Raw genomic sequence first — 24,618 nt, 5'->3', positions numbered from 1 at the left:
TTAATTTTTGATGAAAAATGTAAAATAAAATTGAAAGAATGTCATAATTACTTAGCATAATTGCAGTTTGTTTGTTTTTTAGCTACAAAAATTAGTCATGTTTCAAAATAATTTCTTCTCCCTGGAACGTCCAAAAGAAAGAGGCAAATAATGATAAATAGAAATTGAAACCAAAAAAACACAAACTTGGTTTATGATTTTATAACCCAGAATATACTAATCTCATTAAAAACATTAGCATTCTTTTTGTACTCAAGTAGAGTGCACAAGCTAATTTTATTTTTTTTTCCCCTAGGAATACGATTTTCTAAAAGATCAGTATCTTTAAGGCCTTAAGAATTGTTCTATACCTGTATAGCTTCTAGATTTGCAGCTTTGTAGATAATTTACTTTTAACATAAAGTTCAGCTCTCATGCTGAAGTTGTAAACAAGCACTAGAGTTTGAATTTATCACTTATTAGTCTCTTACGTACATGTATGCTTTCTGTAGGAGAAAGTAAGTTTTAATATTTTAATCAAGTTTAAAATTTATAGTTAGTAATTATACTATTTTAGATCAATGAATGGCAAGGAAGGTTTAGATCATGAGCTATAATGAGATAATAAGGTATGATGATTAAAGTAATATTAAGCTAGCGTTCAAGTTCATACCACAAGAGCTATCTAGTAAGATATATATATATATTGTTTTTTAAAATAGACATATGCTGTGTGCTTAAGAGGATATCACTGTTGTCTACCATGTTCATTTTGATTAACAAAAGCCTTAAAACTATTCTTTTGCAGTAAAACATTGTGTATGGGATGCAAGAAAAATCAAGACGTAATGTTGCAGGCTGCCATTTTACTCCTTAGAACCTGTGGTCAAGTTTTCTTCTTTTCTGAAATTTGATGACAGGGTCATGTTCAAGCAGTGAAGTGACCCCTTCTACCTATTACAAGTATGCTGTTTTCAGTAGATCTCTAAAGTGCTGAAGTCTTGTCTTTGGCATGTAAGTAAATCTTATTTCTTAAAGTACTGTACATACGTGTTTTTTTTTGTTTTGTTTTGTTTTGTTTTAAAAAAAAAAAGAGATAGGGAGAGACAAAATAAACCCTATATTTCTGTTGCTTGCAAGTAGTTTTCTGAGGTACATTTCCAGAATTTGTTATTTAGTATTTGGAAACTGAGATAACTGTTTGGGCCTGCATACCGACAACCCACTTATTTTTCTGGCTACTAACTTTCCTGCCTGGTTTATAATTCTGTGTTTTTGTTGTTTGAACGATTGAGTCCCAGGTTTAAGGACCCAAGATTTCTTTACATCTTTGATTCCACAATTCTATGTTATACGTGGGCACATATCAAATACAGCTCACCTTGTCATTTTGAATGTCCTACCCTTTAAACAAATGAGCTTTGCAAACATAGTTATTCTTAGATGATTTTTTCCATTAAATGAGTAAACAAAACAAAAACAGCCTCTCGTTAAGAAAAGATTATGGTCTAGCCTTTCCGCTTTTCTGTTGATTTATCATTTTATTTATCTAGTAAAGGAATTAAACAGAAAATTATTAGCCAGCTAGCTTGAGAACAGCTGCACAGGATTTGATACTTAGTCTCCTCTGAAGTTTTGTTGATTTGTTTTTCTAGTATCTAGAAAGCAGAATGAAATTAATGTATTTTGCAGAGCTGTAGAAATCAACCTGAGATCTGCTTGCTCACGCAGAAGGAACTGAGAATGACTTCTTTATTTTATGCTTCAGTTAACTAAGATGATTTAATTCGGAATTTGAGAAAATTCAGAGAAAAAAAGGTATCATCATGTGGTAAGTAAGACAGTTAAAAAATCACAAATTAAATACATTAAAATTGGCTAAATGATTTCCTTTTGTGTTTGTGCGTTAAAAGACAATACAAGACTGGGGTTTTTGGTAGGGTGTGGAGGTGTTAGGAATTGTATAAACACAGAATAGCTAGAGACCTTTGCTAGCAGCATTTAGGATCTAAATAGACAAGATAGTTTCCCTGTGGGGAAGAACCATACCCCATAAGCATTGAGCAGTTCAGTGGCATAAAAATGTATTGATTCTATCCTTTGGGGTGTAGGGGAGGAGAGAGTACCTAGGAAAGGACTAGCTGGGAAAAATGAGAGAAGAGAGATGTGCATTCTGTAAATCATGGAAGGAGTATAGTCAAATTTTGGACTGCCAGAGGTTCTTTGCCTTTTGCAAAAAAAAAATAAATAAATAATAATAATAATCAAAAATTATTACCTTTATAAGTTAGAATCTACAGGTGATTTCTCTGCACAGTCTTCAGCTATAGTCACATGGCAAAAGGAAAGGAAGAATCATCTGGGTATGACTGAAGTGAGGATGATCTTCCTTGATCTGTCTGGGGCCCAGAAATACCTGAGGGCAAGGGACTAGTCTACTTGAACCAGTTTGCTGTCTGCCTGTTCTTAAGATACTGGTTTTACAAGACAAAGTAGAAAAAGATTAGGATTTCCAGTCTTTGCATTTGAAAAATATTCTCTTTATGCCAAGCATTTGCCTGCACAGAATCTAGTTGTTGGAAGTGAACAGAGTTCTACTGTAGTTTGAGAAGGAGAATGAGAGGTATAAAGTAAAATAAAGTGCAAGATACATACGTCAGGTGTTTTGATTTATTCTGTACCTAAAAGCAAAACTTAAACAGGATGTTCTTGTTTTACACAATTGGCATTTAATGCCAAACAAAATAAGACCCAGTAGCAACAAAATAATGATAATAATAATACATGTAAAAAGGTTAAATACTAGTAGCTGAGATTAAAATTACCAGAGCCTATTAATTGTCGTCCATTTGGGAATTAAGGAATTATCAGCTGAGCTAAGAAAGGAGTTTTTTCTGTCAGAGTATAATTTTTTTCATAAAAAAAAATAGTTTAGTGCTTTCCTCTGACATATAAGATCCAATCACTTCTGCAGACAGGGCTTTTAACTGGATGATTGATATGCTTCTGTATGGTATTTCTTGCTTCTCTTTCTACTTCTTAAGTGACTGTAAAGCAGGCTTCTACTTTGTAAGAACTAAAACTCAGCATTTAGTCTGCCTAAAAGTTTTACAAAAATGTAGCTTTGCAAAAAGGGGATACTATTGTGTACCATTAAGTGTACTCTAGTAAATTTTGAGAGCTCAGCGCTACAGTTAGAGAGCAGTCTGCCTGTTTTTTGATGCTCTACAGTCTCTGAAATAAAGGAAGCTGTGTTAAGAATGTGCAGACTAGGTCATGTAATCGGGACAGGAAAGTGAAGAAAGAATGGATTTGTGTCTCAGCCCTATAATTAAAATACTCAATGGGAGTCATACATCAAAAAACCCCTTTACAATTAAACAACAGTTGAAGTCATTTTACTATAATATATAATTGAATAGTTATTGTAGAGCCTTAAGAAAGGCAGGAAACAAGCACTAGATTTTAGGTAGCAAGTAAGAGTGAAAAGTTATCTTGCTGTTTTGTAAAAAACAAAATTAGAAATTCAGTTCAATGTCTGCATCTGGTAATCAATTACTGGCTGTTATGCAATGATGTGCAATTTCTGAGGTGACTGATTGCAGTTTTTATTTAGAGTCTATTACGCAAATAAATACTCTACTTGCAGAGCAGGTGGAACAATTCCTGCATACATTAAAGCAGTAGTGCCTTCTTAAAAGACCATACTTCTAATACAAGCTCCTACATCTCTCTGGCTTTACACCACCTTTTATTTCATTCCAAGGATGGTTCTTTCTTTCAACCTGCAAATCCCATTACAGTCCAACATTACATCTTCGAAGGCTATCTACTAGGTGCTGAACTGACTGCAAACTAGTTTATAACACTATATTTAGAAAGTCAAGTGTAGGGTTGTTTTTTTTTTTTTTTTGTCATAAGATTTTCTAGAAAGACAGGAGCAATTGAATTAAAAATAGAATGATTGGTTTAAGGGGAGGTTATTTAGGAGACCCACATTATAGTTTTGATTTAAATTTATTTTCTGTTACTATATTGACTGTACACCAAAAAGATAGTGATGGAATGATCTTTCAAATCACAAAGAAAATGCAATTATCAATGGGGTTTCAGTAACACCCTTAAGTTAAAAACACTTATTTATAAAACGTTATCATACTGTTGTAGCTTGGTATGAAGATGATTTTGACATTTAGATGCTTAAGTATTATGTATTTATGCTGAAAGTATCTGTTTGTTGGTATTTGTTGGATCGTTTTTCTTTACAAGGTATTTTAGAGTTTTTTATAGTTGAACAGAAATAGAGCAATTGAAAGGATTTCACTATGTAATGTAGTTAAGTAGATTCTCCAGATACTGCCAAATTCTTGTTTAAATAGACTGCTTTAATATACATCTAAAAAGTCAGCCCTGTGCATTAGTTGATGTGGGTTTTACAACCCCATCAGGGTTTTTAGCGCATATCATATATATATACAGGGCACTAAACCTGCATTGTTTTACATTTATTTATTTACCTTGTAAAACAGCAATCATTGAATCATCCAGTATATACAATATAATTACTTATTTCCACAAACACCTTTTTGCACTTATGTGCTATTTCCCATGTAATGTGCTTCCCCCTACACATGGAGTTTGTAGATCTCAATATGCTCTTCTTCAAAGAACAGCTTTCAAGGTCACCAACTGATTAAAATTCTTATATTAAAAGTGTTTTGTCAGAAATGACATTCCAGAAAACAGAAAATGTAAACATTTAATTAATGTTATGTTGTCAAAGTAATATGTGCTTCTTCTGCAGCTTGGATAATGATAATAAACTAATAACTTAGGTTTTCGGGCTTTTATGTTTTTGGCCATGTCTGGGGCAGATTTAACTCCATACAAAATTATTTCAGGGAAAGTTTAAGATAAAAGCTTTTAAATGATTTCCAGCAAACACTTCTCATTTGCATCTGACTTTGTGAAATATTTATTATTATTATTATGACTGTCTTTGTAATAATTATTTCCTTTTCCTCCCTGATAGACTAATAATATGGCAGTAACACCCCCCCCAAAAAAATTGCACTTCATACTTATTTACCTGATTTTAAAAAATATTTTTAAAAAATTGTTTAAATTTTAAATTATTTATTTAAAATATTTTAAGAAAATATTTTAAAAAATATTTTTAAAATAAAAAAAGAATAAAAATAATATATTCAAATGCAGTATACACACTTGTACTAGAGGCAGGTTGTCATCTGAAATAATTACCACTATAATATATAGAGACTGCACAATAATCCTATAATTGGTATTACTTCAAGAGTAAGTTTTTTCTCTCTGTGTTTTCACCTCAGATAAACTGAATTATTTGTTGTATCACATTTTTTTCATGAACAAAAATAAAAATTGCCACTAAAACATAAATAGGAATGGAAGTACAGGTCAGACCTATTCTTTGACTTTATTGCTAGAAAAGAACACTTATGTTACAGGCTCGCTTTACCTGAATGTTAACTTTAAGGAGGATTTAGACGGTGTCAGTACAGAACCAAAAACATACTTGTTTTGCAAAACACAAAAAAAATCTGTCTGAAAGTGATCCCAGGAAGTCTGTAGACGAACCTCTTATTCAAAGTGTGATGAAGTTGTGAGGTCAGACTCCGCATGCACACACCCCAAAACAAAACAAAACAAAACAAAACCACAAAGGTAGGCCAGCAGTGATGTTCAGCCAGGCCTTCATAAATCAACTAACAAGAACAATGTGAATGAGCCATGACCATTTCTTAGCAGTCATCTCTGTTTACCTTTGGGAGGCTGAAGGCCATGAAAACCTGCAGGGCTTTTAACAGAACCAAAAAACACGTTACTTTGTATTTAGACATTGTATTAATTGAAATTTTGGCACCAAAATCTCTGTGTATTTCAAATAAGCACCATTCAGCCTGGCTTATAAGGCTGTGTTATAAATTACAGCCAAGCTGATGGACATGCTTCTAGAATGCTTCAGTTAGCTAAACTCCCTATTATTAGCCTTATTTCCAAAGAAGCCTTTGTTTAATCTTGATGCAAGTTTATTTTCATGCCTACAGAATGCATGCCTGTATGCTCTTGTGCTAACATCACTGTACAAAAACAACATATTTTACTTGTTACAGAACAGTCCTTGAGACTGAAACCTTAATTCTGTTCCAGATATCTTTCAAGCCCATTAACTTTTGATACCTGATGTTGTCTAATTTTGTTATTTTGGCTTGAAGATAGCATACAGCTTAACCAAGGAATGAAAAGGCTCGTGTTTTGTCAGGCTTTTTCCTGCAACTTGTGATTCATCAAGAAGTCATAAAAACAGAAATCAGATGAAGAAATATTGCACAATTTCAAGATTCTTTGGGGTGTTGATGCTCAAAAGGAAGAGAGAATGCACGTGCTTTTTTTCAACCAAAATATAAAACTGTTTTATATTCCAAGGAGATCACTTGGGTCTGAGTAACACGGAATTTACCTTGTCATTTACAAGGGGAAAGTATTTTATTCTCCTTTCCATGTTTTTACCATTTGTTAAATGGGCAGAATAATGCTTTATAAAGTGTTTTGTATTAAAAATGTATTGAGAGTTGCAAAGTGGTAACAATAATACAAGAAAACAGACTAATGAAAAATAAAAAAGAGACTCCTGGTTGGAAAAGCTCTTCCAGATCCATTTAATATTTCTGTCAATTTAACATTTTTATTAACTGCTATTTTCACTACTTACTCAATAGATGCAAGAAGGACTTAGATACATTAATAATTTTTAATTTGCCTTGAACAGATTTTATTGTCTTTGAAAGAGTATAATTTCCATGCATTGTAAAAACAGATGAATGTCCTGGGTGAAACTCTAGCCTCACTGGAGTTAATAGGACCTGGATTTCACCCTAGGGTTTTATGTAATAAGCTATTAAACTGACATTTCAATAGATGACCCTACAATGCAAAGACTAATATTTCATTCATGAATTAATACGTTAAGTAGTCTGTCAAGGAAAAACTAATGACTAGAAATAATTGAAACTGAAAATATGCCCCTCCCCCCCCCCCCCATCTGGTTTCTTTATCTTTTATGTGTGTGGATAAACTACCTTAATTTTTCTAGCATTTTAAAGATTGTCCTACCCAAGTCAATATTTATAAATATATATTATGCTTTCTTTGAAATCTCCTGAGCTAGTGTCTATGTAGCAGTGTGCCAACATATTACACTGGAGTTGCTTAGATGGGGAATCACCTAGCAGCAAATCTCCTAAAATGGGTTAAAAAATAAAGATTTCATTGTTGACCCTTACAACCACTGAAAGTGCAATAAAACACAAAGTTTTGAAGGGACTTTAGAGGAGATTTTTTTTTCTCCTGGATTTATTGTCATGATTTACTACTATTTGTATTACAAATCTATTTATTTGACATTATTGCAAACTATGAGGCTGAGATCACACAAATGAAATTTCACAATTGAGCCTGGGCAGGGCAGATAATAACAGCGAAGTGCTAGATGCAGAGAAACCTTTCTCTTTCACAAACTGCTTTTTTTTTTTTTTTCTTATTAGATTTTATCCTATAATAAGGAATATTTTGTCACAGCTGTTGACCAATCATATATTCTGTATAAGCATCTGTTCTTACTCTCCATTAATAATAGCATCATCTCTCTTCTGTGCAGTAGTCACACCAATTAAGCGTTAAAGAAAAAATGAGAATTAGTAAGTAGACACCGTATAGATGTAGTGTTCTTATAAATATAACTAGTATAATTTGTATAACCTAAACCACAAAAGAAAATATGGACAAAAATAATACAGACGTTTCTGTCCAAGACCAGCTTTCTTGTCACTGTAACAGTATCAAAAAGCAAGAACTTAACTAAAATAAAGCTCTGTTCCTTTTTTCACCACAAAACCTACTATCAAATTAGCTTTTCCCAGCTTAATTGCTTACTCTAACAGACAGAGAGGTATTAATGTTAGGAAGAAATATTTCCTGATCACAAACCAGTGAAAGGTGCACTATTTCAGTGACTGGAAAAGTGTTAGGGGTGTGCTAGGTGCATGTAGAAGTGATTGTGACTATGCTTCTGTGGTTTAATGATGTGTAATTTCAAATGTATTAGTGGAGCATGGTACAAGAGGTGCTTGTTATGGCTTCCTTTGTATGCATTTTAGAATTTCATAAGGAATTTTATAATATTATTAATTATCAAGAAATCTTCTTCATCTGCTTTATGTTTCTTTCTTCCTCTACTCATGTTGAGAAGATTAGTCTGTTATGAATTTTTTTGTTGTTGTTGTTTATATGGTAACCATATAAAACTATTTAATTGAAGAGATTAATGAAGCATCAATAAAGACATCTCTTTGTAAGAAGTAGCATTGTATAAAATTTCACAAATTGGCTATAGTAGTTTGAACCAGGTGAGGTAATGGGAACTTCTATAAATTTTTATCCATCTGTCTGAATACATTAATTCTGACTGTTCTGTACAGCCTGTACAGGCATCTCTTCAGAGAGTGAAAACCTCAATTCCTTGATGTTCCAGTTGGCTGTTAACGAGCACCTCAACTAGACTTTCAAGTCAAGGACTTTTTCAAAGGGTGGGATTTGGATTCTTAAGTATAAATAACTTATGTAATTCTAAGTGCTTTCTGGGAGCTGAGATATCCTCCTGGGGCTCACATGTATGACATGGGGCTTAGCAGTGACTTTTGGCCTTGGGGAGTGGAAGCTAGAGGCCACGTGGAATATCCTAGGACATCAGCATTGCTAGATGTCTCTGTAGTTATCTGAATTATTCTGTTGATGCAGGAAGATTTGGGCAGAGAGGAGTGACGGACTAAGTAAAGTACTTCAGATTTTTAATTACAGAACTGAGAAGCTCTCTTATGCTGCTTGAGCTGACAAATGGAGAGGTTCATTTCTGAAGCACTGTATCGTTCTACTTGGAAAAGTTAACTAAAATGGTTTGCAATATAGCTCTTCTCTATTGTTTTAGCTGGCAAAACAGTGCCATCATGCCATCCAGAGGAGGAGGAGGATTTTTACTAATGTATATGTGTTGCATGGGTATTTTCTCAATAAGAATTTCTGAGAGTTAGTTTGATTTACATTTTGTTTAAATGGTGTGTTATCAAAGTAAGGAGGTTTCTTTCCATTATCAGGAAAAAAAAATCTTTAAAAAATGTCAGGGAAACCAGAGGTCGAGAAAATGTGATTGGAAGTTCTCCTCTCGCAAAGCACATTGTGTGTGGCATTTTTAGGTGAATTACTTCTGTAAGTCTGTTTGGTTACTGCAGAGAACGCAGATATTCTGAGCTGGGCCATTATGTCCTTTCTGGGTTAACTTGTAAAACAGAATACAGCGATACATAGAATAAAACAATGTGTGATTGACATGTGACTTGAAACAAATACACTTTTTCCCCTATTTTGAAAGATATATGGGTATATATGGCATTGAGAATGAATGACGTTCTGGTTGCAACTGATCACTTTTAATGTAGATATGAAAGCTCAGATAATCTGCTTCTTTTTACTTAGTGTTATAAAAAATGAATTTAAATCAAACATATCAAAACAAAAAACCAAATGTACTTATTGCAAGACTACTAAATTCAAAACATCCTCCAGTGCTGACTGATTTCTGAAGAAATCTGGTCAAAATTTGTGATGAAATCATACATTTTTATTGAGGGCCTGTATGCCTATGTTCTTCAGACAGTGTTGTCATGAGCAGATTGAGATCTTATGAATATATGTTTACGGGAATTATGTGAGTGTCCCCTGATGGTGGTAGTTTCTTCCTTTTCCTGATGTGCTTTGGTAGAGAAGTCCCAGTTGCTTCAGTATTTTCTGTCTACTGCTGCACCATACAAGAACCAGTTTGTTTCCAGGTTTGTTTCTAGCCTTTGTCTATTTCACAAACAGAATTTTATCCATGGTTTACTAAGATTTGTTTACATATGTCTGGATGTCTAACTACAATTTATATACCAAAAACATATATGGACTGAGACTTAATAATGATTTCCAATGCTTTGCGTCAAGCTTGTTTGTCTTCCTGGAATTAAACTTACACATGAGGTATTTGATGTGGCTAGAGGAAGATTATGCCCTAGTATAAGGAAAGGTATGCAGACTCTTCAGTCTTCTCTTCCATTGAAGTGCAGGGCAACTTCAAAATGGTTCCACGCTTACCTCACTAAGAAATGACTGAACACTGCTGGCTGGGGCTGGTCTGGGGGCTCAGCATGGCAGCTGTGGGTGTAAGAGTCATGCAGGTCAGGATAGGATGGCTCAGCCTTAGTCTTGGCAGTGACACCAGCTTGGAGAAGGGTTTAAAGGTGCTCTTTAATTGCTTTTCTTCCTGCTGCTACAGCAGAGCAGCATGTACAACTAGATACGTGTCCCATGAGGAAAACCTAACCATCATATGGTCTGTGGTTATCAGGCAGACCAGAGGAGTCTGACAAAGTCTTGAAATGAAAACGAATACTGAATCCTATCACAAATAAACAAGTTCTGAATAGCATTATTTTCTAGATAGGTGATTATTTGGCCATATTTATTTTTTCAGTGAAATAAATGAACACTAGGGGATGCTACATTTCTACCAAAGTTGGGAACAATGTAGGAAAAAATCTCTGAAATTATTACCATTTTCTTTGACACACATGGTGAGGGAAAGCAGCTTTTGGCCATTTGATATAGAAGGGTATTGTGCTGTAACACATCTGAGTAAGTAGAAGTGTAGATTGTGGTTTTTTATTCTTTACTAAAAGTCCAGGGAAGATGTCCTTTTTATTTATATATAAAGTTGTTTATTTTTGAATATTTTTCCTCATAGAAATATCCAGATCAGGATCCCATTTCAATAGGTTATGTGCAAAAGTAGGCAAAGAACATTTCAGATACACTACCTACAAAGCTGTTTAGTCCAGGGCTCCAGTTTAAGAAGCTGTCATTTGACAACAAACGTGCAACAGCATGCAGGTTTCAGGTCTTAATTGTTACAGGACAAGCCTGGCTGTTTCGCATGAAAGCTTGTTTTTCCTTTAAATAATTCACATTGCTTTTAAGTGTTTATGAAAATTTCTTAAAATAGAAATATTTAAATGCTGTTGAACAATTTTGTAAACTTATTGTATTTGACATAAGGAACAAATACATATAAAAATGTAAGTAGGTGATTATTTTTAATTAAAAAAAAAATCCTAACACTAAGCAGGAACAACCTTAACTTCCAAAGAAATTGCTATTTAAAATTGCCTATTTTAGCATTTGTTTTACAAATCTTTGCAAATAGAAGCAATACTGAAGAGGATTTTTTAATTATTACATGAGTTAAGTAAGACCAGTTTTGTATATATTAGATTCTATATATATTTTAGATTACATTTATATTTGGATTTATATTAGATTATATATATTTTATATATATATATTAGATATTAGCTGCCTTTTTTTTTTTTTTTCTGATAGCCCTGCCTTATGTGGCTATGTTATTCAATTTTTTTTTTTTTTTTTTAAAAAAAAGGCATGATGCTTGCTCTTAGTTCATATAGTCTCTTTCTTCATTTCTGGGCTGTCAGAAAAAAATGTTAGTGTCAATTTTTGGGTGCACTCCAAAAAGCTGGTAGTATTCTATGCTATCCTTCCATCAAGATCTAAGTTTTTATAAAAAAAAAAAAAAAAAAAAAAGCATGCACATGTAAATAAACTCAAATGTTCACTGCAAATATACTGTGATTTTTTATTTGTTTTATATTATTTTTATTTTTAATATAGATTCTTGTGGAGAAAAAATGGGGAAAAAAAAAGACCAAACACTGTAAGGTTCCTTTTACTCACACGAATGCAAAGAACTAAGCTCACACAAAACTGTGGATAGTGGCAAGGGCTATGGGAGAGATTTTTATCATTGAGAAGTCAAAGCACAGAAAGTTCAGAGAACTGTCAAGTATCTGTGTAATTTTCTTTTCGTAGCAGTGTCTTTTGGGGAACAGAGGGGGCAGTACAGACAACGTGATCTAACCACCCCCAGTTGTTGAAAGGGACAACCTTCAGTCACTATTGGTGGATGCAGAATCTAACCTTGCTGTTGGATTCAGTTTCCTGCAAACTGAGCAAACAGAACTGTCTCACTCCTCGCTTATACAAACAGAAAATCCAGTGTGATGGAAGGAGTTGGAATAAGTGGTTGGGAATGAGGTTGGGAGTAATAGAACCTGTTCAGTGTCGGTAAGCTCCTACATAATAATGATCTTGTTTCATTAAATTCTAAAGCATTATTTGGGAGCCAAGCCCTAAACATATGTGCAAATAATGTCTCTGGTTTGATAAATTTGCAGTTTAAAAAGTGTATTCATCCTTGTGAATTAGCTCTTGTAGGTGAGGTTTACAATCATGTAACTACTGGAGTAGAACTACAGATAATCTGTATCCATGTTAGACCATTTTGGTGGTCTAAGTCACAAACGTTTCATTTGTCAGTCTTTATGTAGCTCATATAATTTATCTTAAATTGTAGGTATTTCTATCTTAATAGAATTGTTGGCACAGTTTTACCTTTTATATTTTTATTGTTGCTTTTTTTCTGTTATCATATGAAGATGAACAAAAATGCACTGTAAATTAGAACTTAATTATAACAGCTAGCAAATAATGTTTAATTTTCCTGATCTTTTTTTTTTCTTTCTTAAAATGTTTGCTATTGTCCAGAACTGGCTGTTGTTTCAAAATATTCTTACATCCCTTGAAAGAAGGAGTAGTTATATCTGAATGCAGATATTTAGGAGATTAACAATGCAGGACTGGAATCCAAGGTGCTTTTAAGAGAAATACAGCTGAGGGATGGAGAGAAGGACAATAAAACAAGGGTCACAGTACTAATTTTATCCTCCAACAGTCTATGAATGGATGTTGTATAGAGTTGCTTAAGAAACAATTTCAGAAATTTCTTTTTCCACTTCTGCAATATCTTGGTATTTCCTGGATATCTAATGACACTCTGAAATGCAGAGTAATATCACAACTTGTTTTCGAGCATGCATTGTGCTGTTACATTCCAGCAAATGTTTAAAAGTGAGGATTAGGCAAGACCATTGTACAATAAGTCAGAATAATGCTTTATAAAGAGGTAAACTGACATTTTGCTTGAGTTCTTCTTGGGCCTATTGTAACTTAAACACAGAAATAAATACATTTCCCCTATACTTTCATTCTGTGGTTCCTCATGTGGTTGAAATGTTGCATACAGTCTCATTTTTGAATCCCTTACATCTGACATCTGTTCACTCTAATGTTATGTGAGGGTTTGTTGGTTTAGGAAAAAAAAAAAGTGTAGTGAAGCTCATTTAGTGAAAAAGCTTGCAGACTAGTCTTATAATAGTTAAGACTTACTTGTATACCTAATTAACACACACACTTGGGTTTTATTATGTTATTGGCAAGCAGAATAAATACAGCTTGATTTCTTCTGCTCTTTCAGAATTATGTTCTTTGATGTGGGTATACATTTCCTTACAGTAATACCCTTTTTGAAACAACTTTACAGTGGCGTTAATTCAGTCAAGTCCTCATACCTGTCACCTGATAAGGAGGGCTTAGTTGACATTGTCTGCAAGTCCAACAGTGCATGAAAAATAACAATCTGTAAAAGTTCTAAAATTAATTCAACTCTTTATGGAGATGTTAATTACTGTGAGTGAAATATGTGCTGATTATGGGCAAGTCTTTCACCTGGCTTCACAAGACAATGCCACAACTGGAAAAAAGTCTTGCTTCTTTTCAGAAATGTGGTTATATTTTAAAGGCTTTCTTTCCTCCTGCCCTTTCAGACGGTTGAGGAGATGAGGACAGATCTGAAGTGTCATTTAGGCGTGAACAGAACATAGTTAATAATGTAAAAATGTAGATCCAGTGCTTCAGCATGTAGTTTCACAAAAATTTCTTTTGGTCATAATGATTCTTTAAATTATCTCAAGCTGCTCACTCCTGTCCTCTTAGTCATGCCCCTACATGTAGTATTGCAGCAACATAGTGAACTATTGTGAATTGGTGTTTTTCCTGGGTTAAAGTTAGCATAGTAAATATTGGATTCACTGATCCTGTTCTCCATGCAACCATACTGACAGTTCTGCAAGCAGCATGATTGAGCTGCCTGCTGTGGTTGTAAGGAATAAGGAGATGCTCAAGTTAGTACTTCTAATTTAAAAAAAAAAAAAAAAAGTTGGTGAAACTATGCGTTAAGCTTTTGTGATAGGATTGAGCATCTGTGGTGGAAAAAGAAACTGCACTTGAAAGGCAAACTAGAAAAGTGAGATAAATATAGAAATTTGAATAAAGAGTCTTAAAACTTAAAAAGACTTAAAAAACTAAAAAACTTAAAAAAGACTAAAAAACTTAAAAGAGACTTAAAACTTGGCTTAAAACTGATGCAGTTTAGACCTGCATTGGGCTGTGATGAAGTATATGTATAGGTGAGAGGAAAATGGCTGTGGTGACAGTATGCTTGCAATTCCATCCCTTTTAAATATTTGGTATGAGCTTTAGCTGATGGACTCCTATGTGAGATAATCATCTTGTATATAAAAAACAGGCCATCAAAACCAACAATAAAAACAAAACAACAACAACAACAAAAACCTCTTGTATCTAATGACAGAAGGGGAAAAAAAAAAAGCCAATTTTATGATTTAAAATGTAAACCAAGCAATTGCTGTGTGAAAAAATAAAATAAGAAGAAAAACTTAAACCATAGTAATGGGACTATGGTTTAGCGTTACCTAAAGTCTGTCCTAAATAATTCTTCCCTCGCAGTAGTGACTCCTCTGTTTTCCTGGGAAGGCCATAATATCAGAGTAAATGCTATATGCAGGATGTCTCGCACTTGGGCATTAGAACCCCTTGGTGAAACACAGACTTCTTTCAGGATTCTGTATGCAGTTCTCATGCAGGGTTTCTACATCCTGATACCCACAAGCCGTGCATGTGCAGTGAGTTGGGCTCATCACTGTGTTAGCACAGTCTGGCCATGATAAATTCACATGCACTCTGGTGTGGTTCAACTGCAAGGTGGATATGCTTTAGGTCTGACATGCAGTATATCTGCATATGTCACGCAGCAGCTTTCCAGGTAACTAAAAAAAAAAAAGTATTTGGTTGCAGATCAAATGCAAAATAAATTATATCTGGTAGGCTTTCCTATAGAACATCCAATTAAACGTATACTAACAAAAATCCTGTTTTATATAAGATATCCAACAGCCCTACTCACAGCTGTTAAGTCTAATCTAGGGGTGAAAGAGATTAAATACATGGCCTTATGCCTTAAGATAACATAGGCCATAGCACCTCTTTTGAAATAGGTACAGCTGCTAAAACAAGGCTCAAGGGTGTGGTTTTGTGTTTTGTTGTTGGTGTTTTTTTTTTTGATAAAGAAGATGATTTTGGCAGATGATTGAACATTAATGGAGATTTTCTTTGGAAGCAAACGTACATGAGGCAGTAGTTAAAAAGGCTGTCAAAAGAAAATTTCATAATGCTCCAGACATTCAGTGCGTATTACAAACAAAATCAGAATTTCAATCCCTAGACAGTGATTTATCAGTGTCATCCACAAGTAACCTAAATCAAAAGTATGCAAAGATGTTATTCACCAGGACAAATGGAGTTCTCCAGCAGTACACCTTCTGGTGTAGTTGACAGAATTACCAGCCTTCTTAGGCAGGTTAATAAATTTAGCATCCAGCGTGATTCTAAAATTTCAGGAGCTGTCTTTCCAGATCTTGCTGGATTCTTTGTCAGCTGGCAGTCTTGTCCTCTGGTCTTTAAGCAGTTACTGATACTTGGGTAGATTCAGATTAAAGTGTAGAAGGGGGTGGGGAGAGGGGACTCTTAAAGGAAGGATGCTGAAGTACAATATTTTATGTTTCTAATCTAGAAATTAGCATTCTCAGTCAATGACTTGGAAATGCAGGATGAAGCTAAAAGCCCTTAAATGCAACGTCTTTCCCTTGTGTTTTGCTAATCCTTTGACAATATGACATTCTTCCTTTTGTGTATCTGTTCAAAATGTTATTTCTAAAGCTTCATCTTTTGTCCATCACCTATGTATTCCTTTCTGCCACTGATACTTTCACCCTACAGTACTTATTTTTTTGGGGACTGTGAATAACTGTCTGCTTCCTGTAGGGGCATATATCAAAACCCCTGCTTCTGTCACATAAAAAAATTCTCTTCCTTGGTGGTGTGACTTATATACTGGAAAGCCTCATAAAAAATTATTTAGCAGTATAGTGTCTTAAAATGCATGTTTTTTTTTCTTTCTTTTTAACAATGGTGTTTGATGTGTGCACTTTCTGGAGATTCAGCACAGTGGGCACAGTTCTTTGCAAAGAACTCTAAATATAGTAGGTTGCATTTCTAACATTGTTATCTTTAATTTCCTTTTGATTGTATCTGTGCTTTCCATCTTTCCCTTGGTTTCTCTCTTTAGCCTTTTTTTTTTTTTTTTTTTTTTTTTTTCCTGCATCACAGCCATGTTTTCCCTTAGCATCTCCAAAGCACTGAAAAGGACACATACTAGCTAATCTCTCCGCCCTCTCTTCTGCTTTAACAAAGCTTTTAGTTTCCCCTGTCTCTCTCTTTTGTTTTCTTTTCCTTTCTCTTCCTTCCCTTCCCCCTCCAAAAAAAAATCACCACTCCTATGTAAAATAATCAGTCGCGCAGGACATGAGTTCATTGTAACTTAACAGACAGAATCTTCTGAGTTTTCCAGATGTACCTGTGTGTTGTTATACTGGGCTTGTATCTCCAGTTGTAAAGTGTATGTAGGGACAAGAAAACAAAGAGAAGGATATTTAATGCTTTTCCCTCCTGATTCCTGACGGAATTATTTTTTCTACTTTAACAGCATGTCTAATGGCTGAATGCAGTTGTCAGATTTACTTTCTACGTTTTCATCCTTGTTCTTGTTAATCACTGAGGGATTGTAAATGTTTCTTTTGCATTTGGGCCACCATTTTCTTGAATCAAGAGGATAGGACTCTAGGCCTTTTCTAAGACTGCTTCTGCTTCTGTCTGCTGCATGCTGTTTCTCTCCTATCAGTCCAAGTGTGTCAGTTTGTCAGTGTTCCCAGCCACCATCAGCGCTGCTGCATTCTCAGAGTCAGGTCTGGGTTAGCATAAGGCATGCACAAATTCAGTGTGTTAAGTTTTACTCCCTTGCTGTACTTCATTGGCATTAGGATATATATTTAATAAATAGAATAATATTGAAGTAGAGCAGTCAATTAATGAGCATCAATGTTAATGGCCAATAATCCTCTCTTACTTAGATATACTTCATAGATCAAAATTTGGATATTTGTGCGTTGGGGGCTGGTATCTCTGAGAGGCATAGAGCTTTAGGTATGCAATAAAAAAAATAAACTGATCTTGAATGATTTAAACTGTTAAAACTGATGCAAGTGTTCATTTGAATGTCATGCATTTCCAGTGCTTTCTTGCTGCTGCAGTGGGCTGTACAATTCCCTTTATAGCAGCACTCTCGTTTCTGCTACATTCCTAAAACAGAACAAACTGCCAGTGTAATCCATGAGCCTTCCTGCTCCCTGCCCTGAAAAACATTGCCAAAGCTAAAAAAGGAAAATGCTTCCAGCAGGGACTCCAGAATTACTTACGAGATGAGAATTTATACTCTGGGCTGTTAATCCACTGTTGCGGCCTAAAGCACAGGAACACAAAAAAAAATGTAAGCATGGTGATAGGATGGTTTGGTAGTTTTGCTCTGACAATGATATCTCAAGAAATAATCAGAATTCAGTGTGGGACAATGCAGCGTAGCAGTATTAGTTTTACTGGGTAGCATAGGTATGAGTCATGTCAGCTCACAAGCAAAGAGGTTTGTATGGTAAAGTAGTTATATCGTGAAAGATGCTGGTTGGAGTTAAGGGGGGCATAAGCCTTATTTGTGGTGACTGTTTCTGGCATAATTTGCACTTGGGTAAAGATAGTGAAGTGCATATATTTTGTTTGCAACTGGCCTTGATTTATGGGAGAGGGGTTTCTATAATCATTTTCACACAATTTTAAATCTATTGGCATGATGTTTATTTTGCTTTTGTTATTTCAGCTCATTTGATAATTTTTGCTTTAATATTGAAGTTCTCTCTCTACAACTCCACTAGTTTTTCTTGTTGTAGAAATAATCCTTTAATATTATGCAGCATGTGTCAGAATCACCTTTTCATCTACAATTTCCATTATAATTTGTTGATGGCTATAGAATGCTAATACCTAACTACCTAATACAGACGCAAAATTCTGAACAGAATGTAATGCCTTGGCAGGGCATTTCTATAGATTTGACCTTTGAAATACTCATATGGAGTCGACACTTTCTTCCTTCCTGGCACAGTGATAAATCCTCCCACTTTCACTGCATTAGGAAAGAGAACTGAATCACAGAATTTTAGGAAAAGGAATTAATACATTTTTGAATTAAATGTTTGGGAATTGGCTCGAGATCAAATGGATCACTTACATGCTGTTTTCTCATTTTGTTTCATTTGTAGAATTTCAGTAGAAGATAAAAGGTAAAGCAAAAAAAAAAAAAAAAAAAAAAAGCTGGACAGCTCTATTAACATTTTTGTGAACGCACACTGATAGTGTGCCACATAAAGAATTCTACTTCTTTTTAGGGCCTGCCTTGTATCTTAAAAAGTACCAAGTCCTACAGGGTTAATAGACAGGAAACTGCAGCTGCAGCCGACTCATACGGAAGTCAGATTTTTGTTGAACAGCCAGCCCTAGCTGGCTGAAAGGTGGGGGCCACAGGGGGGGGCGGGAATTTGAGAATACAGTATCTGGTGCGATACTGATATTTTGGGCTGTTCACTGCAGCATTTTTTATAAACCGGGAAGGCACGCAACGAATGCCAACAGCCCTCTTTGAGAATGCAATTCCTATTGTATCTTAGTTTCTGTAGAAATCAGCCGTCAGGTTTTTCCCATGCAGGGCTTGGCGTGCAGTATGTAAAACACTCGCGCTGTCAGCGTGTGCTTGCTCCAGTGGGTGTTGGTGTGCAGGATTCTCCCCGAATTTCCACATTTTTTTTTCCGTTCCTCCTGTGCACGTTCACTTCCAGTACGTTTTGTCCTCTTGTGGCCTCGCTTTCCCCGTGCAACACGTTGTGGGGCACCAGATAAGTGAATTTAGCGTTTTGTTTGGAACGCGTAGCGTTTGTGACCTGGGTGAACTCTTCCTTCCTCAGGTTTAAAATATCCAACTGCCTTCAGCAGCGGCGTGCTGGGGCACGCTTGCTCAGGCAGGCAGTTGGCGATCACTTCCCTCGGCCTGAAAATCTGTGTATTTTATAGGGGAGGTGGATGTTTGGGGGCCCTTCCCAAGTTTCTTTTGATGCCACGGGCCTAGCTTAGCCTGTCTCCTCTCTGCACAGGATGGCTCCTGCTTGCCAGAGCTGCACAAAGATAATCGCTCAGGAAGTGTTTCAGCCAATCCCCTGAAGCTTTACATTCAGATTTAGCAAAGTAGCCAATCCAGGATTAGCTTTTATTGGGAAGACAGATCATCAAGCTGAAGTGCCAAGCCCTTTCTGTCTGAGTACTGAGAGCCTGTCCTCCATGTTTTATAAGTATTGACATAACACTGTGTTAACAATGCATCCACAGAGGTAAGCCTTACTTTTTACATTTTTTTTTCTCTAAGACCTATGAGTTGTGGGTTGAGAGTGTGATTCTCTGTGATTTGTTGTGCAAAACTCACACCACAGCACTTTATTAAGTTGAAACTGTTTAAATTTGCTTTCTTGGGTCACATGGTTAGTAGCCATTAGCCACAGCTTTATTTTACAGACTGGCAAAACCTTGGCATACCTACTTCTGCACAGGAGGATGGTGTTTTTAGAATTTAACAAGATCCTGGTATTCCAAAGAAGCTTTCTCTCTCTGAGCAGTTTGCCAGCACTATTGTCTGTTGTGTCACATGCCTGCTGAAGAGAAAATGGAAGCTAGGGAGCAGATGCATTTAACTGCCCTACAGGGAGTCAAGCAGGGATAATGGCAGACAGAAGAACAGGCAAGTTTACCTTTCTAAACAGTGAATGGAATAGCTAAGATAAGTTATCTATGAAAAAATACGGGATTTTTAAAAACCTAGACATCAGCAAAAAGTGCTAATGGCAGATTGTAGATATTGGGCCTAGGTGGTGGTGTGCTGTTGCATCATGTTTTTTATGCAGCTTATCTTAACTTAAAACGATTATTAAACTCTTTTTCTTGCAGGAATAATTAATACAATGTGTTTCTCTTTCTGAGAGACACTGTATGGTTAATATTTTGTTCCTTTAAAAGGGAGTTTTTATGCTGCAGATTTTGGAAATGGGTAGCTGCTCAATAAAATGCAGCAGTGCATCAGTTTACAAATCTGATTCTTTATGGAAAATGCTTTTGAATTGTTAGCTTTCTTCTTTTACATAGTTTGAATAAACTAATGTACCTTTTATCTGTGCCTTTTTGTTTTACACTGTATCAGCCACAGTTCTGTTGTGGAGTCCAGAGGATATAAAATCATCTGTGGTTCATGACAGTAGTACATGTTGTTCGTTCTTATTTTTTTTGTCTTTTTTAACTTTTGGTTTAATGCTACGTAATTATTTCAAGAAATTCCTTTTTGATCAATTCCCAAATCTGCCAGCCTGTTGTATCTTCTTAACTGGAAAAATGAGATGGGTGCTTGAACAGTTGGTAAGTAAGCAGCATGCTACTCTGAACATTTTTTATAGTTTTCCAAACATTTTGCTTTTACTGGTTCAGTTAGTCCAGTAGATGAAGTGATTTTAGTGGTTAGCCATATTAAAAAAAAATCCGATTTGTTTAGCGTCCATTTTAAGGGACTTGTACATGTAAACTGTTCCAATTTGAATGCACGTCTTTTTTTGATAATTTGCTTCTGAAGTTTGAAGCTTATACTTACTGTTTACCTCAGGCCAGTGAAAAATATTCTGCTTGCTATTTGTTTGTAGATCCTTAATTACCATTTTTGTAGGGTAAAGCGCGGTTTGGTTGTTCATTAGGTTTGTGAAGTGTGATGAAAGCGCTAGTACTCAGCAATGAAATGACCGTACAAAGTAAAGTAAATAGTACTTAATGAATGTATGTTTTTGATAGTATACAAAGCATAATCTCAGATAAGCTTGCTTGATTCATAACTGATTTAGAACATTTTGTGCCCTTTATTAAGCTTTTAATTGTAACCTTTGCATGCTTGTTTTAACAAGTAGCTTTTCAGTGATCACGAAAAACATTACCAAAGCAGAAGAAATATGCTGTTTTGTGCTTTAATGTAATTTTTGCACTGTTTTTTGACAGTTCACACACTTTCATGATTTTAGGAAAGAATGTAGAGCTCAGGTAGTTTTGAAAATGACTGCACCTAGGTGCACTTGCAAGTTAACTTCTATGGAAGGTTACCAAGATAACATTTTGTAACATAGGCATTCACCTCTGCTTAGTTGTTTGCCTGTATGAGTATGTTACTCTGAGTACCTCACTTAGCTTACTTCCCCACCCCATTCCCACCCCCCCCCCCCCCCCCCCCCCGAAAAAAAAAATAAAATTACATTGTAAGAATCTCTAGTTCAATTTGCAACCTAAAACACTGCTGGGTTGTACCTCTGAGTTTCATGTGATAGCAGTTTTGTATGCAATTTTAATGCATTTTTCAGCATACATAAAGGTGCTAACACAGCTAAGAAGTTATTCTGTTCTTCGTTCTTCAATTGCTAAAAACAGAAATTACATTTGGATATAATTTTTGTAGCACTAGTTTATACACATTAGCAGTTTACTTTCAGTCTTAAAAATTGCACAACATAATATTTGTTTAATGTGAGGAAGCAGGAGTAAGTGATCTGCAATCAAAAAGCTTGTATTAAAATGGCTCCCACAGGTTTTGTTAAACTAGGATCTGTTTCAAATCTGCACCTCCAGACACATTGCTGACAGTGAAGCATATTTGTGTAAGCTGCCCTTGTACATGAAATGAAACATAGCATCGTGAGTCTGTTAAGGTTCACTATTTTTAATCGCTCAAATATAATTCTTTTATAGTTCACAAAAAATAAATGTCTGCATTGCAGCAAGATGTCTGAGGCAAGGTAGAGACAGAAGTGTTGTTTTACAGATCAGCCCAATCGCGCTGCTCCATGGAGCACTCGAGCCAATAGAAGCAGAGGGTAGGTTAAAGATTGACAATTGCAGTGGCAAGACTGAGAAAGGCCTTCTGGAAATTTCTACCATCTTTGTTCCACCTAAGTAAAGCAAATTCAGCCAAGCTGAAGAATTTCATGTATTTTTGGTGCTTTGTCAAGGTACCACTCACTGTTATCACTCACTTTCATAGATTGCATAATAAGAAGCACTCTGCAGATTTTCTGCTGTTCAGGACAGATGGAATATAGGGTTTTGTTAAAGTGATAGTCATGGGGGAAAAGCACATACTCTTTCTGCCCAAGATTTTCTAGGACTGGATCTTGGGAATTTCACAATTAGATAGAACACATACGAAGCAGTGTAGCTGAGGTTTATTCAGCTTCTAGTAAATGGCCATTATTCTAATGTAACTAGCAGTTAATCGTATAATTGCACTTTACATTTTCTGGCTACTAACGAGTAATTTGTATCGTCCAGGATGAGTATGATTAGCCATTATTATTTAGTACCAGCATCCAGTTACTTTTATAATCACTTGGACAAAGAATGTAGTGGGGGAAAAACAAAGGAGTGATCCGGATTATAAGCTACGATGCAAACAGTAGCTTTTTAAAAGCTACATGCCTCCCTCATTCTTCCCAGGCAAGCTGTTTTAGTTGGAAGCTAAATAGTACTAGGGAAAAATGAATGATTTCTTTAAACAAATGACACTACTTAACATACTGAGAATGAAAAAAGTGCAGAGTATAAACCACTCCAAATGTGATGTTTTTCCCTCTCTCTTCAGGCAGGAATATTGAAATGTAGGGGAAAACCTACAGTGATACTAAAGAGGCACGTACTAAAAGGGACTTCATGCTCAAAAATCAAAAATAGATTGAGTTATAAATTTACCTCTTCATATCAGTGTTCACAAATTTCAGTTGGCTCTTCTTCGTGAGCTGTCTCCCATTTTGTGATATCACTTCTGCTATTTTTCTTGTTTGTTGGTTTTGGCTTTCCTTGATTTTCTTTTTGCTTTGTTTTCAAGTGTATTGGTCATGTGGATCCAGTAGCTGGAAAGTGATCGGTGATGGTCAGTTTTGCATAGTAATGGTGCCACTTCAGCACAGTTGGATAAGGGGTGGTAAATCTCCGTGAAAGCGCTCCTCTTCTTTGTCTGGAATTCAGGATACTGATCTGAATCCTATAAATATCATGAAAGTTGAACGTAACCTTTGCCCATGTAGAATATTGTATTATTCACTAAGACATCAATTTTGAAATTTTGTTATTTGTGTATCCCTCACATTTTCCCATGAGCATATGAATCCTATTACAATGAATTTAAGCCTAATAGAATAGGTTTGATTTACCTATTTTCTGCAATACCCAGGGAAAGTACTACACAGGCTTTGAGGGGTCTGCAGACCACAGGCTGAAAACCATTGTAGTAGGCCACATAGCTTGGCCCTTTAAATTGTCTTTAGAAAGTATTTTTTAGTACTTTTTTCTTAACAAATGTGTCCCATATTCATGGGTTAAATTCTTATTTAGAAATTGCTACATAGAAACGGAAACTTACTTATTTAATAGCTGTTTGTCATCCTTATGTTAACCCCTTACTGGTAGTTGTTGTGCCATCTGTTTAATACTGTGAGATTAAAATTATGTTGTAGCAGAATGTCAGCATCCTTAATGTAGCCAGTATAAACCTTTGTTTTCAAACATGATTGTTCTCAAATTATGGTTTTGGCTTCTGAAATCTATAGCTATTCTTGTTGCCTTGCTTGGGCCTCAGTTCTAGTTTATAGTCTTACAGAGGACCGTATAACACCAAGGGTCTCCCTCCTGCCCCAGATTTTCTCTTTTGTGGCACTATTTTGAATGTACTGGATAAAGAGTAAGGTTTTAAAAAGAAATTGCATGTCCTTTAAATTAAAAATATCTATTTTGGCTCTGCATGTCAGCAGAGGTAAATAGCTTAAACATTACTCTATACAGACAGCTGAATAAACATTTTGTGTATCTTAATTGCTTAGTATAAATGGAGCATTTTGCAGGGGATTCTACAAAAGGAAACTTAAAATATGAGAGGCTCAAACTGGAGAGTGAATCTAAAATTGAGTGATTTCCCTAGTAACCTGTGACTTCACAAAACTCTGTCTTGTGCCTTTTTAGATAAACATTCAGATGTCAGGTATGCTTTTGTCGTACTTCATATCATTTCTGATATTTAGATGGTTGCTTCGAATACAGCACTGCTGTTTAAACAAGAGATACTGTTATTGAATAAACTGCTACCATTTTAACTACAGTACAGGAATGAGGCAGTGCAGTGCTGTCAGACGCCATTTTAAGAATCCTGCATAAATAGCATAGCTACCGATGAGTAAG

General features: G+C 35.3%; 1 protein-coding gene across 6 annotated transcripts in view; it reads left to right on the top strand.

Moving 5' to 3' along the window:
• The first annotated feature begins 19,625 nt into the window (after positions 1 to 19,625).
• The window catches only part of ZMYND8 (zinc finger MYND-type containing 8), a 62,690-nt gene continuing 57,697 nt past the window's right edge, over positions 19,626 to 24,618 (top strand). For 5 of the 6 annotated variants that reach the window (XM_082773416.1, XM_082773419.1, XM_082773418.1 and 2 more), the window contains exon 1: positions 19,626 to 19,703. In XM_082773416.1, the coding sequence (XP_082629542.1) occupies positions 19,690 to 19,703 (14 nt within the window). In that variant the 5' untranslated portion in view covers positions 19,626 to 19,689. Of the gene's footprint in view, positions 19,704 to 20,747; positions 20,776 to 24,618 lie in introns of those variants that run through there. The other variant, XM_082773417.1, reaches the window with a different exon arrangement.

This window comes from Aythya marila (assembly GCF_965140915.1).
Source record: "Aythya marila genome assembly, chromosome: 16".
NCBI classification, from domain to species: Eukaryota; Metazoa; Chordata; class Aves; order Anseriformes; family Anatidae; genus Aythya; species Aythya marila.
This window is presented reverse-complemented; position numbering and strand designations above follow the sequence as displayed.